Raw genomic sequence first — 25004 nt, 5'->3', positions numbered from 1 at the left:
TTATTAAAGACAAGTTGACCTTAGCCCAAATTTTTTTTATGATATGATACCCATTTTTAAGTCAAGGACAATACGACTTCATTGAAAAGCTTACCGACTTTTAGACAAGGATAAAAACTTTATATTAGAGAAATGCGTCTTCTATGCTAAGCAAAATCTGCATTCGTATTTTAAAGACATGAAATCTTTGACCTCACGACAATAACAGGTTGGCAGATAAGTCCCCGGTCTGACACATAGATGGCGTCGCTAGTATTAAATGCATATTATTTTTATATAGTACCAACCTTCAAATTATTCGTGTCAAAATTTGACGTCTGTAAGTCAATTAGTTTGTGAGATAGAGCGTCTTTTGTGAAGCAACTTTTGTTATTGTGAAAAAATGGAAAAAAAAGGAATTTCGTGTTTTGATAAAATACTGTTTTCTGAAGGGAAAAAATACGGTGGAAGTAAAATCTTGGCTTGATAATGAGGTTCCGGACTCTGCCCCACACTGAAAAAATTATTGTCGTGAGGTCAAAGATTTCATGTCTTTAAAATACGAATACAAATTTTGCTTAGCATAGAAGACGCATTTTTCTAAAAAAAAGTTATTTTCCTTGTACACAAGTCGATAAACTTTTCAATGAAGTCATATTGTCCATATAATTAAGTGATTTGACTTAAAAATGGGTATCTTAACATGAAAGAAAAAATTTATAGGATAAGGTCAACTTGACTTTAATAATTCAGAAAAATTCTTTAAATTTAATGAAATTGTCTTTAAATTTGTTGTCTTTTTGCATCTTGACTACAAAGCAAAAAATCGTTCAAATATAGGACATGTTTTTCAAAACTTTATTTTAAAGAAGTTTTTTACTTCAAACATAGCATAATTTCTACTGGAAGTCGAGTCCTAATTTGGAAAATAAAGTTGCCGTTAACTCGTTTTTAAAGGACTTTGATAGCATATGAAGAAAAAAAGCTGAGAAAGCGAAAAATTAAAATTTGCTTCCTAGAAGCAAGTACACAAAACCTAAATTTAAAAGAGAATTGTGTCTTAAAAGTATCCTTACTTGTATTCTCCGCTTCTTTGGCTCGGAATCAATACCAAATTTTTTAAAGTAAAGACAAAATCTTTGGAACCGAGTATGCTTTTTTCAGTGCAGGGACATCAACAATAATTGATTGGTATGCAAAATTCAAGCGAGGTGAAATGAGCACGGAGGATGGTGAACGCAGTGGACGCCCGAAAGAGGTGGTTACCGACGAAAACATCAAAAAAATCCACAAAATGATTTTGAATGACCGTAAAACGAAGTTGATCGAGATAGCAGAGGCCTTAAAGATATCAAAGGAACGTGTTGGTCATATCATTCATCAATATTTGGATATGCGGAAGCTCTGTGCAAAATGGTTGCCGCGCGAGCTCACATTTGACCAAAAACAACAACGTGTTGATGATTCTGAGCGGTGTTTGATGATTCTGAGCGTAATACACCCGAGTTTTTCCGTCGATATGTGACAATGGATGAAACATGGCTCCATCACTACACTCCTGAGTCCAATCGACAGTCGGCTGAGTGGACAGCGACCGGCGAACCGTCTCCGAAGAGTGAAAAGACTCAAAAGTCCGCTGGCAAAGTAATGGCCTCTGTTTTTTGGGATGCGCATGGAATAATTTTTATCGATTATCTTGAGAAGGGAAAAACCATCAATAGTGACTATTATATGGCGTTATTGGAGCGTTTGAAGGTCGAAATCGCGACAAAACGGCCCCATATGAAGAAGAAAAAAGTATTGTTCCACCAAAACAACGCACCGTGCCACAAGTCATTGAGAACGATGGCAAAAATTCATGAATTGGGCTTCGAATTGCTTCCCCACCTACCGTATTCTCCAGATCTGGCCCCCAGCGACTTTTTCTTGTTCTCAGACCTCAAAAGGATGCTCGCGGGGAAAAAATTTGGCTGCAATGAAGAGATGATCGCCGAAACTGAGGCCTATTTTGAGACAAAACCGAAGGAATACTACCAAAATGGTATCAAAAAATTGGAAGGTCGTTATAATCGTTGTATCGCTCTTGAAGGGAAATATGTTGAATAATAAAAACGAATTTTTGAGAAAAAATATGTTTTTCTTTGTTAGACCGGGGACTTATCAGCCAACCTGTTATTTTTCAGTGTAGAAATAGTTCATTAACTAGAATAAGGTATGGAATTTTACTAATACTAATGTCTTCTCGGGTTATAAGAATTTACAACTAAAGAAGAAATTTTTTGAAAACAAAGCATTCATAAAAATGAACAAACAAACCACGAACCTGGTTTCCTCAAATTTAGTAAAATGTCTTATAAATGATAAATCAGACTTTTTTTACTATAGAAAGCTTATCATATGTATGAAAAAGACTTTTTATTTATTTTTTATGAAAACTTAAGGAAACACACTTGTTAGAATATAGGGAATTTTCCTATATTTCTTTTATCTACCGATGTAATCGATATGTCCGATATATTTGCGAGTGGGTTGTTTTTTGCAGTTGTTCGTGTTGTAATGGTATATGGATGGAAATATATGTTTGGATGCAAACATATACTAATTTAGAAATAGCCTATGAACATATATGTATTGAGAAAGAGAGACCTATGTTAGAGAGTATGCTGCAAGTAAAAGAATGGAAGTAACAATATATATATCAAAGGAACGTGTTGGTCATATCATTCATCAATATTTGGATATGCGGAAGCTCTGTGCAAAATGGTTGCCGCGCGAGCTCACATTTGACCAAAAACAACAACGTGTTGATGATTCTGAGCGGTGTTTGCAGCTGTTAACTCGTAATACACCCGAGTTTTTCCGTAGATATGTGACAATGGATGAAACATGGCTCCATCACTACACTCCTGAGTCCAATCGACAGTCGGCTGAGTGGACAGCGACTGGCGAACCGTCTCCGAAGAGTGAAAAGACTCAAAAGTCCGCTGGCAAAGTAATGGCCTCTGTTTTTTGGGATGCGCATGGGATAATTTTTATCGATTATCTTGAGAAGGGAAAAACCATCAACAGTGACTATTATATGGCGTTATTGGAGAGTTTGAAGGTCGAAATCGCGGCAAAACGGCCCCATATGAAGAAGAAAAAAGTATTGTTCCACCAAAACAACGCACCGTGCCACAAGTCATTGAGAACGATGGCAAAAATTCATGAATTGGGCTTCGAATTGCTTCCCCACCTACCGTATTCTCCAGATCTGGCCCCCAGCGACTTTTTCTTGTTCTCAGACCTCAAAAGGATGCTCGCGGGGAAAAAATTTGGCTGCAATGAAGAGATGATCGCCGAAACTGAGGCCTATTTTGAGACAAAACCGGAGGAATACTACCAAAATGGTATCAAAAAATTGGAAGGTCGTTATAATCGTTGTATTGCTCTTGAAGGGAAATATGTTGAATAATAAAAACGAATTTTTGAGAAAAAATATGTTTTTCTTTGTTAGACCGGGGACTTATCAGCCAACCTGTTATTTTTCAGTGTAGAAATAGTTCATTAACTAGAATAAGGTATGGAATTTTACTAATACTAATGTCTTCTCGGGTTATAAGAATTTACAACTAAAGAAGAAATTTTTTGATAACAAAGCATTCATAAAAATGAACAAACAAACCACGAACCTGGTTTCCTCAAATTTAGTAAAATGTCTTATAAATGATAAATCAGACTTTTTTTACTATAGAAAGCTTATCATATGTATGAAAAAGACTTTTTATTTAAGTTAACTCGTACTACGGAGTATTCAATCCTTTGAAAACTTAAGGAAACACACTTGTTAGAATATAGGGAATTTTCCTATATTTCTTTTATCTACCGATGTAATCGATATGTCCGATATATTTGCGAGTGGGTTGTTTTTTTGCAGTTGTTCGTGTTGTAATGGTATATGGATGGAAATATATGTTTGGATGCAAACATATACTAATTTAGAAATAGCCTATGAACATATATGTGTTGAGAAAGAGAGACCTATGTTAGAGAGTATGCTGCAAGTAAAAGAATGGAAGTAACCAATTGGAGACTTAAAAACAAATATACACAAAGAAATTTGCATTAATTTTTTTTACCAGTCTATGCCTAAGGTGAAACATAATATGTTTGTTTGGACCTATCCTGAAAATATATATACTTGAAGAAGAATGTGTTTGGGGTATATGTTAGAGAAGCGATTTTTTATGGTGCCTGTTAGAGTTTTTGAATTTCTTCGAAAATTTCAAACGTTTAGCACCGAAAACATTTTTTTGTTACAAAATTTTTATTTTTGAAATAAAAAAATTATATTTGATGAAAAAACTCAGTTCATTTCGTTTATATCAAGTTGAACTTTCATAGAGAATTTATCAAATTAATTTATCCACAAATGTTCGGAAGATTCCGAAAAGATGTTCGTCATTAATCTTTTCGGAATCTTCCGAACATTTTTGGAATATACATATATAAAAATATATGTAAAAAAAATTTCACGTGGCCAACAAATGTTAAATAATGTTTTGTTTGCATCGCATCGTGGGCGCCGGAAACTATGCTATATAAATATAACTGTTTGACTGTTGGTCCGCGTTTCGATTCACCTTCCAGGCGAAAGGTAAAATTTAAAAAAATTTAAATCGAGGGAAGATGCAATTAGCAGAAATAATTTTTTTTGAGGACAATCTTGTTTAGATTTCTAAACATGTGCTATCTGCGATGTGTGTATTTACGATAGATAAGGTTTATGGCAGGTGATTAAAATAAAAACGAAGATGTAATACATATGCAGCGGTAGCTGAAAACGCAACGATGTACAATTCATGTTCTTATCTTTCATACTTTTTAAGAATATTTAGATTGTAGTTAGTTTAGGATTTAGTATATAAGGTTGCGTATTTTTTAGAATAAATCAGTGACTCTTTACAATCTTCTTTGGGAGAAAAATCTTTCAAGCATATAATATTTTTTGGCTCAAAATTCTTCCAAACATATATTATGTTCACATAAAACAAACATAATAATGTTTCGGCATTATCCAAGATTATATGTGATTCCTGCAAAACATGTTTGGAACATATGTTAAAGATGCGATTTTTTTGAGGGTGTAAAAGTGAACTATCTATTTCACTAAATCCAATTTAACTTTATTTTAGTTCATGGAATTATTATGTTTGGAGAAAGTGTCCTTCACTCAAATAATTTTTTGCGTACGTTAAATAAATTAACCAAAAATGGTAAAAAATTACACATAAATTAGGCATAAAGATTTACTAAATTCGTATTTCTCACTACAGGTTAGGTTAGGTTAGGTGGCAGCCCGATGTATCAGGCTCACTTAGACTATTCAGTCCATTGTGATACCACATTGGTGAACTTCTCTCTTATCACTGAGTGCTGCCCGATTCCACGTTAAGCTCAATGACAAGGGACCTCCTTTTTATAGCCGAGTCCGAACGGCGTTCAACATTGCAGTGAAACTACTTAGAGAAGCGGCATTGCTGAGGTGGGATAATCCACCGCTGAAAAACTTTTTGGTGTTCGGTCGAAGCAGGAATCGAACCCACGACCTTGTGTATGCAAGGCGGGCATGCTAACCATTGCACCACGGTGGCTATTTCTCACTACAAAGTTCATTAAATTTGTAAATTTTACTAGAAATGCGTTCATCATGAACTTCGTATGTCACTAAAGACTGCAAAATTTTCTTTAACAAGTAAAAAAACTTAATTATGTTTAATAAATTTCTTGAATTTGTCGAAAAATATTTACTTATTTTTGTGATATCGATGTGATGCCAGAGTTTGTAACACTGTTTAGTTAAAATTTTCCAAAAATATTAAAAATTTTCTAAAATTAACCGAATGTTTTCTTTCCTGGTGGGTTCACTGTTTTTTTTTTCAGTGTAGAAATGTCAGAGCGTGGGAGTATAGAGAAATAAATAAAGATGGCAAGACGTAGTGTTTTCTATAGAACGTAGTGAGAGAATCAAAATGTTGTTCTGGATAAATGTACATACGAATTCATACATTTTTGGTATTTTGGGCCCACAAAACAATTTTATATTGTAATTGAGTCTAAAAACTATTAAATATATACATTAAATTGGGTATTCGGCGAAAACTGATAATGATAAAAGGCATTTACAGGAAAATTAATAAACATTTGTTTCGGTTTTGAGAGCTGCATTTTGTATGAGTATGTGTTTTTAATCTACATTGGAATCAATTTTTTTGTCATCAAAGCAATTGGAGATGGTGTATGAATAATCAAGATATTCGAGCAAAGTAGTTCTTTTAATTCATATTTTCATTTTTAGTAAAATTCCAAGTAATATTAAAAAATCTGGGATTAATTTCATCGTTGATCATCTACTATTATATATACGGGCGCAGCTCGCCATTACCCATTTTTCTCACCTCTTGGATTATAGTTCATGAACTACATCTTAATCGTGACTTGATTTGAGCACTAACAATAATTATCCCCACTATTTGAAGCCATGCGAATACAAATCAAATTTCTTCCGAAATTTACTACGTAGATTCAATTTGTAAATGCACCTCCCCTTTGCCATGAAGTTCATTGATGACTTATGACACCAGCATACCCTAATTACCTTCATTAGGCACATAGCATTAATAAGCCTGCATATGGTCAATACTTGGAGTGAGATTCCTAGGATTCCATGCAGCAGTAGACCTCTTAAAATGGGAATATTGATTGTGTTTCATTAGAAAAAGAGCATAGCCTTTGGGGGGTCATCAATAAAACTGTTCACTTGGTTAAAATTGAATGCTAATTGCTGGGTATCACCAACGACATCAAGCCCGTACGACTTCATACTCCACCAGATTTGATGGGAGTATAACCAAGGTTTGAGCCTTGTCCATTGTAATTGACACGGCAACAATTTGTCTGAGTCTTGTTTCAGTTCAAAATAAATCCATTAAAATGATTTATAGGACATACCATAGGCTAGGCCAACGATGAATATGTAAACATGTTCCGTTGTGGTTTCCACAGGTGGACAAGTGAACAATTTGCCGCCAAATCCATTAGAAGCTTTCATTATTTACACAGTTTTGGAGTAGGCAATTGGACACATATCCAACTAGTTGGGGATGAAAGGATGGACGGACGGACGAATGTGTTGATGAATATCTTGTGGTGTCGACTACAAAGATTGTGAATGGTGGTGTGAATTATAGCCTTCCTTCCTATCAAATCTCTGTGGATATTTATGGTGACCTAATAATAATACCTCTCCGTTTTGCCATTTCTTTGCAGGATCTCAAAGCCAAGGCTACAAATCATCATCCTCATCAGCCGCCTCAGCACTGATTAAAAGCAATTACAACAGTTTATCATCGGCATCATCACCATCAGCCACATCTGCGTCAAGTGCCTTTCGCAGTAACACGTACACCAGCAATAATTCACACAATAGCAATAGCGGTAATAGTCGCGGGTCTCCTTTCTCCTCAGCATCGGCTTCGGCCTCAGCACAAATGGCTTTAAATCGCCAATATTCATCATTCTCAAGTGCCTCGGCTGCAGTTACTAAACTGCCCATACCTCCGTTTTTGGCTGCCTCACCATTTCTGTTCACTTACCGCCGGCTTAAGGATGAGGCTAACAACAGCAGTTTGGGCTATCCGAATAGCAGCCAGAGCAATGGCAGTACTTCTGCAACCTCGCATAGCGCATTGTCCTCATCGATGCAGGCTCACTCGCCGACTTCGTCATCTTTCTCCAGTGCCAGTTCTGCCACCAATGGTGGTGGCAGCTCTTCATCGTACTTTCAAGACTACGATCGGAAATTTAGTTTACTCAGCCTCTTCAAGAATCCCTACAAGTATACCATGGAACGTCGGGCCGCAGTACATGTTCCACCAAGTGCCTTTGGAAGTAGTGGTGGAGCAGCAGCGGCTGCTCTCACATCGGCCTTCTCAATGGCCAGTCCTGCCCTCTCGGCTTCAGCTTTCAGTCCAACTGGACATGCGGCTGCCCTAAGCCATAAAGCCCAAAGTGCCAATTCATCTGCGGCCGTGTCACCTTGGAAGCTGATGGCCGAAGCCCACCATCATCACCAAAGTTCGCCGTTTAGCCATTCGTATCACCATCAGGGGGCTTTCAGTGCAATAAGTTCAGCCGATCGTAAAACCACGTTCAGCAGCATAGTTCCTGGTGGCAGTAATGCCTTTGGCCGATCAAATGATTCGAGTGTGGCATCCAATGGTTGCAGTAGTGATGCCTCAAAAAATCGCAAAGTGCACAAATGTGACAATGAAGGATGTGATAAGGTTTACACGAAGAGTTCTCATCTTAAGGCCCATAAACGAACGCATACAGGTGAGTGTAAAGAGAGGAAACAAATGGAAGTGATGTTGTATCGGAGAAGTTTCATTTCGTTGACCTTTGTTCGGATAAATAGAATAAAAATAATTCATGAATTAATATTTATATCGAATCATTGTTTTGTACTTGAGATGTATTTGAATTGGGGCGGGTGCATTCGCCCAAGATAATCATTGTAATTAGTTCTTGACCGGAGGTCAAATGTGAGGATCGGTTTATATAAGGGCTGTATATAATTATGGACCGATATGGACCAATTTTTGCATGGTTTTTAGAGACCATATACTAACACCACGTACCAAATTTCAACCGGATCGGATGAAATTTGCTTCTCTCAGAGGCTCCGCAAGCCAAATCTGGGGATCGGTTTATATGGGGGCTATATATACTTATGGACCGATTTGGACCAATGTTTGCATGAATGTTACACCGAAAGAATTTTCTTCGTAAAAAGAACGAAACATTTCGTTAAAAGTACGAAATTTGTCATTGTTTTACAACCAAAGAAACTTTTCATTAAAAGTACGAAATATTTCGTACTTTTTACGAAGAAAAGTTCTTCCAAAATTTTCGTAGTTTGTAAGAAAAAAATTCGTACTTTTTATGAAAAATCTTCGTACTTTTTATGAAACAATTTCGTTCTTTTTATGAAAATGTTTCGTCTTTTTATGAAAAATTTTCGTAGTTTTTATGAAAAATGTTCGTACTTTTTATGAAAAACTTTCGTACTTTTTTCTGAAAAATGTTCGAACTTTTAGAAAAAAAATTTATAGTCGAAAGTGCATTTGGTTGTAGTTGCAAGTGTGAAAAATGACATCACTACTTTACATCTTAAGTTTTTGAATAATTTTTAGTTTTATTGCTTCACTTTTATTCATAGCACGCTATCACCCAAATGAGAAGTAGCATAAAGGGTGATACGGTCAAAATTTGGTCAAGGGAAAACGGGTGTAAATCGGTGAAATCGTTTATTTAAAAAATCAAATTAGATTTCTTTTTCAAGTTCAATTAGTATAATATTCAGGAAAAATATTCGGTTAGGCTTTCTCTTTTCCAAATCCGAATTGCCGGGCCTCACGCTTGACACCTGCCATCAGATTTTGTACAGCCACCTTGTCCACCTTCTTCGCCGCAGAAAGCCAGTTTGCCTTGAACTGCTGCTCGTCCTTAGCAGTTTTTTGGTCTTCTTTAGGTTCCGCTTGACAATAGCGCAGTATTTCTCAATTGGGCGGAGCTCTGGCGTGTTGGGAGGGTTCTTGTCCTTGGGAACCATCTGTACGTTGTTGGCGGCGTACCACTCCATGGCCTATTTATCGCAATGGCAAGATGCCAAATCCGGCCAAAACAGTACGGAACGACCGTGTTTCTTCAGGAAAGGCAGCAGACGTTTATTTCTTCGTCTTCGTCTTTCACGTAAATTTCTTGGTTGACAGTCCCGGAAGCTATGAAAATGCTGCTTTTCAAGCCACAGGTACAGATGGCTTGCCAAACCAGATATTTCTTTGCGAACTTTGACAGTTTTATGTGCTTGAAAATATCTGCTACCTTTCCCCTTCCTTTTGCCGTATAAAACTCTTGTCCCGGAAGCTGCTTGTAGTCGGCTTTGACGTAGGTTTCGTCGTCCATTACCACGCAGTCAAACTTCGTCAGCATCGTCGTGTACAGCCTCCGGGATCGCGCGTTGGCCGTCGTATTTTGTTTATCATCGCGATTTGGAGTCACTACCTTCTTGTAAGTCGATAGTCCGGCTCGTTTTTTGGCTCGATGCACGGTTGTAGACGATACACCCAGCTTATTTGCGGCATCTCGGAGAGAGAGGTTAGGGTTTCGCTTGAAACTACCGGCAACTCTCTTTGTCGTCTCAGCGGCTTCCGGTTTTCGATTTACCCCCGATCCAGACTTCCTGGCTGTCGACAAACGTTCCCCAAACACTTTAATTACATTTGTAACGGTTGATTTGGCAACTTTTTGCGATTTTGCCAGCTTTGCGTGCGAGTAGCTCGGATTTTCGCGATGCGCGAGCAAAATTTTGATACTCTGCTCTTCTTGCTTGGACGGCATTTTGACAACTGGAGAGTGAATTCCAAAATCAAAATAGCAGCAACATTCTACACACACACACCTTCAAAATGAGGGGTGTTCAGGTTTTTTAAATGCAAAAGTCAAAGAAATACGTCAAGTTTATATTGACCAAATTTTGACCGTATCACCCTTTAGACTTGCATAAAAAATAGAATAAAGGAATACACTCAAGCACACTATAAAAGACAATTTAATGCAGCGAACGGAAATTTTACAACTTCAATGAAAATTCTTCGTTATTTCAAAGAAAATGTTTCGTACTTTTTATGAAGAAATTTTAACGCAGAATGTGTCGTAAAATATTCGTAAAAACTTCTTCACAAAATTCATGAAATGTGAAGAAAGTTTCGTTAAAAGTACGAACTTTTTACGAAGAAAAGTTAATGTAGAATGTTTCGTAGAAGTTTCGTATGTTCGTAAAATGTTCTTCGTAAAATTTACGAAAATGAATGAAAATTTCGTTATTTTAATGAAGAATTCAGGAAGAATAGTTAATGAAGAATTCTTCGTAAAATTAACGAAGAGAATTCTTTCGGTGTAGAGACCATATACCAACACCATGTACACAATTTCAGCCAGATCGGATGAAATATGCAAGCCAAATGTTGGGTTTGTTTATATGGGGGCTATACGTAAAAGTGAACCGATGTGGCCCATTTGGAATACCATCCGACCTACATCAATAACATCTACTTGTGCCAAGTTTCAAGTCGGTAGCTTCTTTCGTTCGGAAGTTAGCTTGATTTTAACAGACGGACGGACATGCTTAGATCGACTCAGAATTTCACCATGACCCAGAATATACTTTATGGCGTCTTAGAGCAATATTTCGATGTGTTACAAACGGAATCACAAAGTTAATATACCCCCATCCTATGGTGGAGGGTATAATAACATATACTTTTAATCAAGTTGAAGTCATTTAATAAGCATCTAGCCAAAATTTCGGGTCGTCACTCCCATAATTTTGGGCGGTAAAGAATGTTGCATGTAGACAACTTTGGGCAATTGTGGCTATAAAATGGTTTGTTTTTTAATTATAGACCTTATGTTTTATTGGATTTTTTTTTAATTTTTTTTTTTATCCTTACAGTAACAATATACTTAAATGTGCGCGTGGGTTAAATTTGACTTATACTCGCGCACGCTCACGCACGAACAACGTTTCCCACGTTCCCGCATGATTCATAACAATTTTCGTAATTCACGACAAATCTCGTGATTCACGAATATTTTCGGAACACGACAATTTTTGTGGCTCACTAAAATTCTCGTAATGCACGAAATTTCTTGTAACTCACGACAATATTCTTGATTCACGAAAATGTTTTTGAAACAACAATTGACTTGATGCACGGAAAATCTCATGACTCGCTGCAATTACTGATCAGTAACTAACATTCATAACTCACGACGGAACAATTAGCAAAATTAAAATATGTTTCACAATCAAACAACGAACGCTACTGAAATTAATTAAAATCCGTAAATGTGATTAAAAGCGGTGAGCTTAAATCGTGAAGGTGAGTGTGAAGTTGATCGTGAGCGTGAATTGGATCGTGAAAGTGAACTTTAATCGTGATCGTTATTTCGGAGAAACTTTATTCACGCACAATCACGAACACAATTTGATTTTTACTCACGCACGACACATTTTTCTTTAGTCCCGTTCACGCACATTCACGAGATTTACTTTAAATTCCATGGCTTCGCGTGAGGCACGCGTGAATTACGAAAATGTTTTTATTTTTTGTTTAAAACCAAAGTATAACAACACACCAATAAAACTATCCACCAGTACAATGTCAAGAAGACCGATATCTATCGCTTCTCCCCTTTTTACGATTCCTTCCAAATTCCTCCGCAGCACTGTAGATATGTCTCCCACATCAACGACGTATTCATCGCAATACTAAGATTTAACTTTCACAAATATTTTATTTGATATGTACTACAACAGCTTCAATAACAACTTTCAACATTTTTGAAAAAAGTCACATGTATAAAAACCGTTTTCCAAATTCGCAAATATTTCTTCTTGAGGCACGTGCTCACTAACGAAAATAAACTTGCTAACTTACAACCAAATTATTTGTTTTTTATTCGACTTAAAGAGAATACTTGTAGCTTTCGATAGTCCACAGTCTCAAAACACAAGAAGTTGCCCAAAGGCAACTTTAGCGTCGAATGGATTAAAAGATTGCACATAATATTTGAAAATCTTGAACTTATTCTTACCACACTCCATTAATTCTATATTTAATTTAAATTTTCAGGTGAAAAACCCTATGTCTGCACATGGGAAGGTTGTATTTGGCGCTTTGCCCGATCGGATGAATTAACCCGCCATTATCGCAAACATACTGGAGTTAAACCCTTTCGTTGTCAATTATGTACTCGGTCTTTTAGCCGTTCGGATCACCTATCACTGCACATGCGTCGACATTGATAATGAGCCTGTGGAAGGCTTTATACTTAATGGAAATTTTCTTAGACCAATTTTTGCTCTTATTTAATCCACAAAATCGGTTAGCAAATTATAATTGTAAATTTTAATATAATTTTATTTAAATATTTAAATTCTAAGTAGAATACAGTAAACAGAAATACTCGTAGCGATAAGCAAAATAAGAAGCCTTTAATCAGTGTATGGTTTTTACAGTGACAGTTTTTTATATAAAAAATTTTAATGACTGTACAAATAAGTTCAATGTATACTATAGCAGTAGAAATATTTTGCACGATTCCCAAAAGTAGTAAGAATTAACTAGAGCATGACAAATAATTTTATCCCAGATATATTCACGTTGAAAGCCTCCATAAGTTATGCAGGACATAATGTTAGTTAGAGAGGCTTCAATATTTGTTACGGAATACTTTTTATTTGAACCGACAAAAATATTTTTTTGGGTAAAACTTTATTTTAATCGACATTCAAATCTCCTGCCAATATAATACACACTTCGTACTCACATGGCTCACATGACAATCTAGAAGAAGACACAGTTTTGTCATAACAAAACTGAAGCACCAGAAGTCTCTGTCATCAAAATATCATGAAGTTTGCGTCGATGCGTCTCTCAAATGTACTGCCGTTTGCGTCAGAAAATATAAATAGCATTTGTGATTTTTAAATGTTTCTGAATTAAAACCCACAAAACAATACCACACCGACGATAGAAAATGAAAATAGAAAGTATATGAATAAGAAATCGGAAACTTATTGAGTATTTTCGAGAATATTGCTATTTTGATTAATTCCTGGGCAGAGTTGCCATGTAAAAAAATTTACACATTAGGCAATTTTTTCTCATAGCCCTCTACACCTTCACATTTGTTTTCTCCCACTTAGAGAACCAGGCTGTGTCTTCTTCTAGATTGACTTTGCATGACCAAAGATAATTGAGAATAATAAAATTAAGCCTTGTTCTCTTATAAAGAGAAAACAAATGTCAAGGTGTAGAGGGCTATGAGAAAACAAATATATACGGCCGTAAGTTTGGCCAGCCGAATCTTATGTACCCTCCACCATGGATTGCGTAGAAACTTCTGCGAAAGACTGTGATCCACAAATTTCAACTCACTCGGATGAAATTTGCTCCTTCAAGAGGCTCCATCGGTTTATATGGGGGCTATAAATGATTATGGACTGATATGGACCACTTTTGGCATGGTTCTTAAATATCATATACTACCACCACGTACCAAATTTCAAACAGATCGGATGAATTTTGCTTCTCCAAAAGACACCGGAGGTCAAAACTGGCGATCGGTTTATATGGGAGCTATATATAATTATGGACTGATACGAATCAATTTCTGCATGGTTGTTGGATACCATATACTAACATCACGTACCAAATTTCAATCGAATGGGAAGAATTTTGCTCTTCCAAGGTGCTCCGGAGGTCAAATCTGGGGATCGGTTTATATGGGACCTATATATAATTATGGACCGATATCGACCAATTTTTGCATGAGAGTTTGAGGCCATATATTAACATCACGTACCAAATTTCAACTGAATCAAATGAATTTTGGTCTTCCAAGAGGCTCCGGAGGTCAAATCTGGTGATCGGTTTAAATGGGGGCTATACATAATTATGGACCGATATGGACCAATTTTTGCATGGTCATTAGAGACCATATACTAACATCATGTACCAAATTTCAGCCGGATCGGATGTAATTTGTTTCTCTCTGCAAGCCAATTCGGGGGATAGTTTATATGGGGGCTATATACCAATTTTTGCATGGTTGTTAGAGACCATATATTGACACCATGTACGAAATTTCAGCCGGATCGGATGAAATTTGCTTCTCTTAGAGGCCTCGCAAGCCAAATTTGGGGGTCCGCTTATATGGGGGCTATACGTAAAAGTGGACCGATATGGCCCATCTGCAATACCATCCGACCTACGTCAATAACAACTACTTGTGCCAAGTTTCAAGTCGATAGCTTGTTTCGTTCGGAAGTTACCGTGATTTCAACAGACGGACGGATGGACGGACGGACATGCTCAGATCGACTCAGAATTTCACCACTACCTGGAATATATATACTTTATGGAGTCTTACATCAATATTTCGATGTGTTACAAACGGAATGACAAAGTTAATATACCCCCATCCTATGGTGGAGGATATAAAAATTGTTTTATTTGTAAATTTTTTCCATGGCAACTCTGCCCAGGAATAAACTAAAACATCAATACTCAAATGAAACCATAATAAATATTCGCTTTAACATACACATACGTTTTATTTCAATTTTCTATAATCGTTTTGGTATTGCTTTTGTTGTTTTTAATTCAGAAATTTATGAAAAACACAAATGTTATGATATTTTCCGAAGCAAACGGCAGTACATTTGAGAGACACGTCGATGCAAACAAACATCATGTTATTTTGTAGGCAGAGTTCTCTGGTGCTTCAGTTTTGCAATGACAAGACTGCGTCTTCTTCTAATTTGTCTATGGCATGACTTGCATCCAGTGTTCCAAATTGAGGATTTTCTTTCGTGGATGGGGACGAAATTTTGGAGTTGAGAACTTGGGGAACTTTGATATGGAAGTTGTAGGAAATTGGGGTTTTTTAATCTTTCTTACTTAAGTATGTTCCTGCAGCATATGGAGTTAAAATGGATGCAGGGACCCAAGCGTTATTTTATACTTTACTCTGCTTAGCCACGACATTTTTCTATTAATGTGAAAAAATTTCTGAAGGGAATCAGCTCTAAATGTTGTCATCTTCTCTCTGGTTTTCGGAAATGTTGTTCATATTGATACTCTCAAAGTAGCATGTTTTTTTATTAAGATTTTTTAGAGTAGATAGTATATGAGATCAGACCCCGGAAAGTCACTACACTGTGAAGTGAAATGTTCGGTTGCTCCACGAATTTAAATGTGAAAATTTAAATCATATTTTATTTATTTTTCACAAAAGTTTTCGCAAGTGTATTGGGGATTTTTGTGAGGAATTTTAATTTAAATTTTCGATTTTTAAGAATGAAAACGTTCCTGCTTGCATCCAGAAATGTTCACACTCACTTAAGGTTTTTCTGATTCTAAGCGAAAAATGGGTTTGCTTTCGTTAAAAAAAAGTAATTTCGATTACAGTATTTTCCATTTTTTATTACAGCAGATATGACCTTTAAAATATATCTTAACCTATTTTCCGCGCATTTTACCTTGCTTAAAGTCAAAATGATTTCTTAAAATACCTTTTATTAAAGTAGTATTCTTTGACTCGTAGTAAGTACAAACTTATTAATTGAGGGTAAAAATCTTTAGATTCAAGTTGATTTCTTTTGTAAAAAAATAGTAAAGATGCGCTTATGAAACTGAAGAATATTATTTAATATAAATTTATTTCTTTAATTTCATAAATAAATTTGTTTTTATTTTACCATATTCTTAGGAAAAAAAAAGAATTTATACATTTATTTAATATAAATGTATTTCTTTAATTTCATACATAAATTTGTTTTTATTTTACCATATTCTTAAAAAAGAGAACTTATACATTTATTTGAAATTTTTTGAAGCAAAATGCTCAATATTTTCCTAAAAAAGTTATATATAACAAACTGTCACTAAAACAAGCACTGAAAGCCAATTGGATGTCTAATTGTATTTTTCTACAAGAATAATTATAATAATATTATCATAACTATATTGCTCAAGGAGGCCTTTAAAAAAATTGTTATACATTTTAAGATTTTATATTTACTCCAATATAGACACAATAGATATGATATATAAAGCAAAGCTTAATATATTTGACGAGATTTCTAAAGAAAATCATTTAATGTATTTTCCCACCAGAAAAATGAAAACAAAACAAAAATCAACAATTACAACAAATGTACCACCATTTCTCATTTCATTTAAAATATTTATTTTGTTTAATTTTTATATTAATTAGCAAGTGTATATGTTCATCTTTGTATATTTTAACATTAGCCCACACATATGTTATACTTGTACATGTAGAGTATTCTTGTATGTGTGTGTTTAAGTTAACAGTTTATATCGTATTTATTTAAATTAAATTTAGTAACATTTATTATTATTATTAGTTTTTTTGTACGATTTTATATGTTCGTAGTTAGTTCAATTTTGTACATAGATAATACAAAAGCCAATAGAAAAGCTTCTATCGTTCTCTTTCTCCCTCTCTGTGGCCATTGATTAGTAACACGTCTTGAATTTCGCAACAACTAGCTAGCTACTAGCTTCAAGTTAATGGCTACCAGATTTTGTATTATGTACTAGGCATTAAAATCATTAACTAAATACACTAGAAAAATACTTAAGCTTAGTTAATTTTATTATGTCTCAAACTATGGTTAAGTTCATCACATTTTTATACTCTTCGCCATACAATTTGCATCATAACAATGGATTCATTTCCGATTGTGTATCTAAGGGGTTATACGTTCAATGCCAGATTAGGCCAAATACCCGTTTTTATACTCCATATAAAAAACGTTAGCGCGGAATAAATGCGAAATCTTTGTTTTGAGCATTTTTAAACACATATTTATACAACCCTGGATTTTTCGCACGAAAAAATAGGCAGGTATATTCGTGTCTGTTCTGGTACACACATGTACAAGTTACGTATGGTGTCACACTTAAAAGGTGTTCTGGCCAACACTGTACACCGTCATAGACCTGAAAAATGTACACGAACATTTCTTTTGTGTAGGCTTAGTGTACAGCCATCGTATGCAAAGTTAGAAGTTTTTATAACAAATAAATAACAGATTCTGAATCTTTAATAGGTTTTTTATAAATATTTGCAAATTTTATTGGGAAAGTCACTTATATATGTCAGAAACCACGATTTTAAAAATCCATCTAAAATTTGAACCGAAATTTCCTCTGATTGGTGTATAAATTTTGGGGTTGTTTTAATCAGCTGATCTTCAGTGTGTTCGAAAGTATAATGTTGCCACGATTTTTAAAAGTTAACACAAAAAAGTTTTAAGCAAAATTATCTTTGATTTTTGTGAATACTATCCGCTTTCCTAAACAAATCAAAGGTCTTTTTGAAAATATAAGGTAATTAAATTATAACTTTTACAAAATCAATGGGCTAAGAAAAGTGAATTTTACCAAATTTATTGCATGAAAAATATGGCATCTTCAATTCTGCAAAATGTTCTTGGTGCACAAATCACTGAGCAAATTAAAAAAAAAAAACTAACGCCGCCAATATCTTTCTGCACATGGAGGCCGCCACGATAGAAAATTTGTTTGCAATATTATTGTAAATATTTAAGCAATACAAATGAGAAAAACCTTAACAGAATAGTTAATTATGCCCACTATAATTAAATTTCCTTTAATGTATGGATGTTAAAAACTGTTTGACCAAAACCAATATAAAAACTTCTCCGCCGTCAAAAACAAAAACGAGAACGACACGGCGATCGTTTGTTCATGAGTAACATTGAGGAGGGATAGAAAAAAAACAAATCAAAACAGATTTGAAGCATCACGCAATTGTCTCCTTTTTCTTGATAAATTGCTCTTGTCCTTACATTATTCACTGCTAACAAAAATCCGGCAGACCTTTTATGGCTTTGAGTTACGCACTTTTAATTTTTTATGTTTATACCGGCAAAATATGTTTTGTTTATAATTTCTGTCTGCAAATAATATGGCTTGCAGAAAAAATCAGCTGTCACATTTTTCGATTAAAAGTCCGAAAAAAGTGTTCACACGTGTGACTCAGAACAACTAACTTTGTGTGTGGTGTGTAGAAAGTGTATAGTGTAGTGCACAATGCGGTGTGACCCAGAACAGACATGATTATTTCGCATAAATAGTTAACATCCCTGCGTTTGAGACCCTATTTACGGAGATAGATGAAGATATTCTTTTTCCGCAGAAACGAACTTCGTACGAAGCATTATGTGAAACGTCGTTTGGACTCGGCTATAAGGAGAACATAGCAACACTCACTGATAAGAGAGAAGTTCCCCACTGTGGAGGCAATGGATTAATCAGTATGACCAGTTTAGAATTTTTGCATTTAATTTTTGTATTTAGGCGCAACATTTTCTTTTAGCATGTTTTTAGATTTTTACAACTATTAATTTACCGTTACTCGACACGGTTGCCACAGTTGGTAGAATTCTACCAAAATTGGTGATTGGTAGAATTGGAAGAATATGCCTCTATAACCATAAGCGTAGGAAGGCCTCTGGGGAGGGGGCTTAGACCCCCCAGAAAAAATTTAGCCCCCCCCAGAATTTGAAAACCTATTTACGATTTTACATTTTTATAAAAATTAAACAAGTGTATACAACCGCACAAAGTTCCGCTAAAGACTTTCATGCACAATCGAAATACTTGGGTTGTGGTAGCAGTTGTTGTTGTTGTGGTAGCAGAAGTTGAATAACTAACAGCCTGTTTCTGTATGTCGAACGAGTTCAATCGATCGACTGAAATGCATAGAAACAGCTGTTTGTTTCCATTTTACACCCAAATAAATTGTCGCTGTTAGGAGTGATCATAAAATTCTATAAAAACTTCTAAAAAAATAATAAAACATTTGTTTTTAAGACACATTTTTTTTTTCATAATAACCACAAAAATTGTTCAAAAACTACAAAATAAAAATTTTTATTTGGTAGATTTTTGGTAAAATTTTCTTCAAATTTTTGTAGATTATTATTGGCTGGAGTGACAGCCAAACTTTCAAATACTTTAGTACTTGTTAGAGTAACAAGTTCCTACATCTTTATGCAAAATTCCGAAGTTTAGTATACCAATTGCTTCAAATGAAAATGTAGGAATGTCTGGAGATGTATGTTGGTCGTAATTTAAGTCCATTCGCCATTGAATTTGACAAGTTTCGTATTTTGGTTCAATCTACAACAACTCTTTTTTTATAAACCGATCTTCATTCAATTTTGCATATTATATTACTTTCCTTGCATACGTTGATATTTCGAAGGGTTGAAAGCCTTCACAGTGGATAGTCTTATATATCCAGAGAAGGAATATGAACCTCCTAGAGAAAGATGTTGTTTTTGGATGGGGAACATGTAACCATTTGCAACCATTTTATGTTTGGCAAGAAAACAACATTTTTGCGGCTCTTATATTCTTTCTCTGCGCTTTTATTCAATTTCCCTGAAATTATAAAGTGATGCTATATAAGAACAGTGTTGACTAGCTTTTTAGCCTTCCCCTAAAATATGCCAAAAAAAGTAAGTTCTACAGTTTTTTCAAAAACGCCGAAAATTTTCAGGAGTTAAATACATAAAAATTTATTTTCCAAATGTTTCCAATATACTGCAGTTTGACCCGGTTCAAATTTTATTTTAGATATGCACAGTTGAAAAATTGCGTATTAAGGTTGAGTTACATATCATGCGTCAATCCGTGTGTTGAAGGGTTGATATTTTTCGGTTTGAAGCACTTTAACATAACGAACGCATTAACGCATGGTACGTAACTCAACTTTTATTGCACGTATTTTTACGTTTTTTGTTTTTACCAGTGATGGTAAAAAAGGAGTAGTAAATGATTGGTATACATATTTACTGTACACATAACCAGTAAGTTTGTAAAAGATAAACTTTTGAATAAAACAATTTTAAATCTAGGTAATAATAAAGGTGGTACACTGGTCAAAAATTAAGATTACACGCAAAAATATTTGCGGGATTCATTTAATGGACCTTAAACATAACTCATAAAAGATGATTACTGTTCTATTACAAATTATCTCCAATTTATAAGATCACATCTTTTATCAGACATTCCACGAAGAAATGGTTGGTAATGAAATTTACACTCCATTTTTTGCCCAGAATAATTATAAAAATTAAATTTGTGATTGACCTCAAAAATAATTTGAAATAAAGCAGTGCGCCCCGGAAACGGCCGGATTTTGAGTAGTTGTTGATCATACCCCTGGATCTAATTTAATATGACCATATCTAGTTTATATGGAATTGGATCTGATTAGATATAAAAATGAAACCGATTTTATGATTAGATCATAGACCAATTAAAATAGAGACATACCTTGATAATTCACCATGGTGTTGTTTATTTGCAGTGCGCAGTCATTCCACTCAATTGCGCAGTCAAGTGACTAAATTTCTTTTTGGAAAACGAGAATTATCGTACAAATCAGTCAATTTGCATTACAATAAAGGTGTGGATGTATATAATTTTATATGCTGTTACAATATTTGGCGTTTCATCAAGAAAACAAAGCAAAGAAACCAAATTAAAGCCAACTTTAAAAATCACTCATTTGCAGACGAAAAAGAGCCATCTACGGTGTGCAGACAAACTACAGCGCTGTGAATTCACTTTCGTTGTCTATACCTTCCTTGGTCTATGATTAGATATAGAAACAGATGTATTCAGATCTTATATTATATCTGTTCATATCTAGTGCCACGCTTACATATATCCCTTCATATCTACTCAGATCTAATGAGAACTAATTGTATCAAATATGAACTAATTGTATCAATTTTTACTAGGGAACATTCGAACATTACGGGATAATGAAGAACTTTGATTGTCCCGTAATGTCTGATATTGAATTCTCCGTTTGTTGCTATTCGTAGATATGGTAATTAGGTAAAAAGGAAACTTTAAATACCCGAGTTATAATTTACAGTTTTATTTTGGTACATTTTAGATATGAGTAGATCCGAAAATTGGTAAGATATAATCATATCTAATAACTATGAAATTAGTTCTGACGCGATCTCAATATTGACCTTGATATAATGTCTTATATAATTACATCTATGTATTGGATCTGATGCTAGATTTCGTCATATATATAGAATTATATATAATTCTATCTTATGTATATCTACTTATAAAAGGGGCCAATTTCGAGATCTAATCATATCTGATTACATCCATCAACGTTTACCCGAGTATAACTAAATTTATGACTTTTAGATCTTCTATTCCTTTTTTTAAGCGATAAAATAATATTTTGTTTATATTTTAAAATAAACTATCAATTCTAGTTATTGGACTATCGTTTGTATTCATTAAATTTGGTATGGAACACAGTAACAGTGAAACCTCTCAGAAGTGGACACTTACGGTCGCCTACACTTTGTCCCCATTGTGGAGGTCTCCACTTAGGAGTGATTCACTTTTCTAGGATAATATATCAAACGTCTCACGAAAATTATACACTTTTAGTAGGTCGCTTTTAAGAGATGTCCAAGCTTTCTTCATATGTGATGAATTTAACCATTTATAGTATTTCAAGCCTAAAATTGCTATTTTTTCTCAGTGTATCATTGCAATAAATGAGACTATTGTTTGTCTCCTTCTATATAGAATCGACAAAAAAAAGTTGCAATTTTGATTGCGGATAATAGAAAACAATAAAAATTATAATACCTACTTACTCACTCACTCCATTATTCCGACACCTGACATCTGACAACCCTGTAAAAAATGACAACACCAACAGCTAGCTCCTACCTATCAGATATCAGCAATGGCATACAACTTCAAAACTACAAAACAAAACCACTCAACTGGTGCTCAGAATCTGTTAACATTTTCTCCATGCTCTTAAATGAAGTTTAGTACATTTTTTATACAAAAAGAAAAAACAACAAAAACATTTTTACAATACATATTTATAAACAAATAAAGTTATATTAATATTTTCCAAGGAATTGTTGAATTTTAATTAATTAAATCTCCATGAAAGGCAACCAAAACGAGACACCATTTGACAGAAGTCAGATCGACTGAGTGTCCAGCGGTAAGTAAAACTAAATTTGAATTGGTTTGGAATTGGAATTGTGAGTTGCATATTCAGCACTCGCTCTGTCAAAGCACACTTCAAGAGCGGTGATTGTATGTAAATTGACGAGGATATTGTAAATGTTAATTTTTTTATTTTAATTAAAAGTTACATCTAGGTGCTACCGTGTACTTTGTAGACACTCTGAAAAAAAGTATTACACTCAAAAACCGAGCATGAAGAAATTGTTTTGCTTCATGGTAGAAAAGTTTGCTTAATTTAAAAAAAAATTAAATAAACTGTATCACAAACATAATTAACCCTTATATTATGTTAGGGTCATTTGATGACCCACATCCTATTTTTCATCAACTCATTTCTTACTTTTTGAATATAAATACAAGTTCTTACTAGTCAGTGCATGAATTGTTCACATGTACTGAATTCTTGCTGAGTAGTAAGAACTTTTAATTACATTCCAACAGTAAGAAATGCGCTGATGAAAAATACGATGTGGGTCTTCAAATGACCCTAACGTAATATAAGGGTTAAGTGTTTTTTAAACAATTCGAGAATTTTTTTAGACATAATTTCCTTTGGTTTTTTTGAGTGTACCATCCGATATAACTTACTACATAGTATATAGCATTTTCACTTCAAATTAAATTATTTACATTACGAATGAAACTTTTTTCAAATCAAATGAAACTTGTTGCAAATCAAAAGAATTCAAATGACACCTTTTACAATTGAAATGAAATTCTTTAACATGTAATAAAAATTCTGTTCTGTTTAAATTTTTATTTTATCTGGTATAACTACCGTCGTTGCAACAATCAGTATTCCCATTTTTGTGATCAAATATATTACAAATTTTTAAGATGTATTCATAAATTTAGTGAATTTATATGAAGGATTACATATTAAACATAAGACATTTTTAAATTAAATTTTATTATATTCACTTCTGTGGGAAAAATGTATTAAGACTTTGTTGATAATTCTTTATTTATTCTGTCCAAACCATTCCGCCCACGTCAAAGTAGTCCCTCGGGCAATAAAACCATTAGGCCAAAGTATTTCCAATTTTAGTTGTTTAATATCCATTAAAGCGCGTGGTTTTTCACGTTGAACACAACGGTTTCCCCAGAGCGGTTGCTTGAGTTTTTGGATCAGCCAGAATGGGATATTTTATTCTGTGTAACATTTTCAACGCAACCATGTTTACCCAGGGAATACAATGCTTATAAAAAACATGGTTGTCATCTACGTTGTTATGATCATGATGAATTATAGTCATCACCTGGTCGTCATCATCTTAAATAGAATTCTTCTTACAGGTAAATAAACAATGCACCGTCTAAACTAAGTGGAGATATTCCTAAACTGAAAAAGCATACCCGGTGATTTTGGTATTGATTCCGAGCCAACGAAGCGGAGAATTGAAGTTAGGATATATTTAGAACAACAATCAATTTTAAATTTGAGTTATGCGTACTTGATTCTAGCAAACAAATTTTAATTCATTAGTTTTTTTCAGTTTTTTTCTTCTTGTGTTAAAGTCCATTAAAAAAGTGTTAACGACAACTTATATTTGTAACTTCAGATTACAAGTAAAAATTATGATATACTTCAAGAAAAAAATGCCTTAAAAATAAAGTTTAAAAAAAACATTTCCTATTTTAGACGATGTTTGCTTTGTAGTCAAGATGAAAAAGTCAACAAATTTAAAGACGATTTCATTAAATTTGAAAATTTTTTTTCGAATTATTAAAGTCAAGTTGATCTTAGCACAACGAAATTTTCTGTCATGTCAGAATGCCCAATTTTAAGTCGAACCACTTAAATATAAGCACAAAATGATTTATTTGAAAAGTTTATCGCAAAGTTTTTTGGACAATGAAAAAACTTTATATCAAAGAAATGCGTCTTCAATGCTAAGCAAAATTCGCATTCGTATTTTGAGGATATGAAATCTTTGAAAACACAACAATATTTTTTCAGTGCAGAAACTACACTGAAGAAACTATTTACGTGATATTAAAGATTATGCAACTTAAATTTTAGGATGCGCAATTTACAAGATATTTAGAATAAATTCCTTTAAAATAATGAAATTTGAATATGATCACCTCAAACATGTTTCAAGAGCAAAATGTTATTTTTGGATGGTGACCATAGGTTAGGTTAGGTTATGTGGCAGCCCGATGTATCAGGCTCACTTAGACTATTCAGTCCATTGTGATACCACAGTGGTGACCATGTAACATGCTTATTGCAAAAATGTTGTTTTCTCGATA

General features: G+C 34.2%; 1 protein-coding gene across 1 annotated transcript in view; it reads left to right on the top strand.

The window, feature by feature from the left end:
- Positions 1 to 13565, top strand: part of LOC142239734 (uncharacterized) — a 387934-nt gene extending 374369 nt beyond the window's left edge. Inside the window, exons 5-6 of the mRNA XM_075311515.1 lie at positions 7288 to 8352; positions 12717 to 13565. Coding sequence (XP_075167630.1) covers positions 7288 to 8352; positions 12717 to 12889 — 1238 coding nt within the window. The 3' untranslated portion in view covers positions 12890 to 13565. The remainder of the gene's footprint in view (positions 1 to 7287; positions 8353 to 12716) is intronic.
- The last annotated feature ends 11439 nt before the right edge of the window (positions 13566 to 25004 follow it).

This window comes from Haematobia irritans, chromosome 5 (genome assembly GCF_050003625.1).
Source record: "Haematobia irritans isolate KBUSLIRL chromosome 5, ASM5000362v1, whole genome shotgun sequence".
NCBI lineage: Eukaryota > Metazoa > Arthropoda > Insecta > Diptera > Muscidae > Haematobia > Haematobia irritans.
The sequence above is the reverse complement of the archived record's forward strand: the minus strand, read 5'-3'. Positions and strand labels throughout refer to the sequence as shown.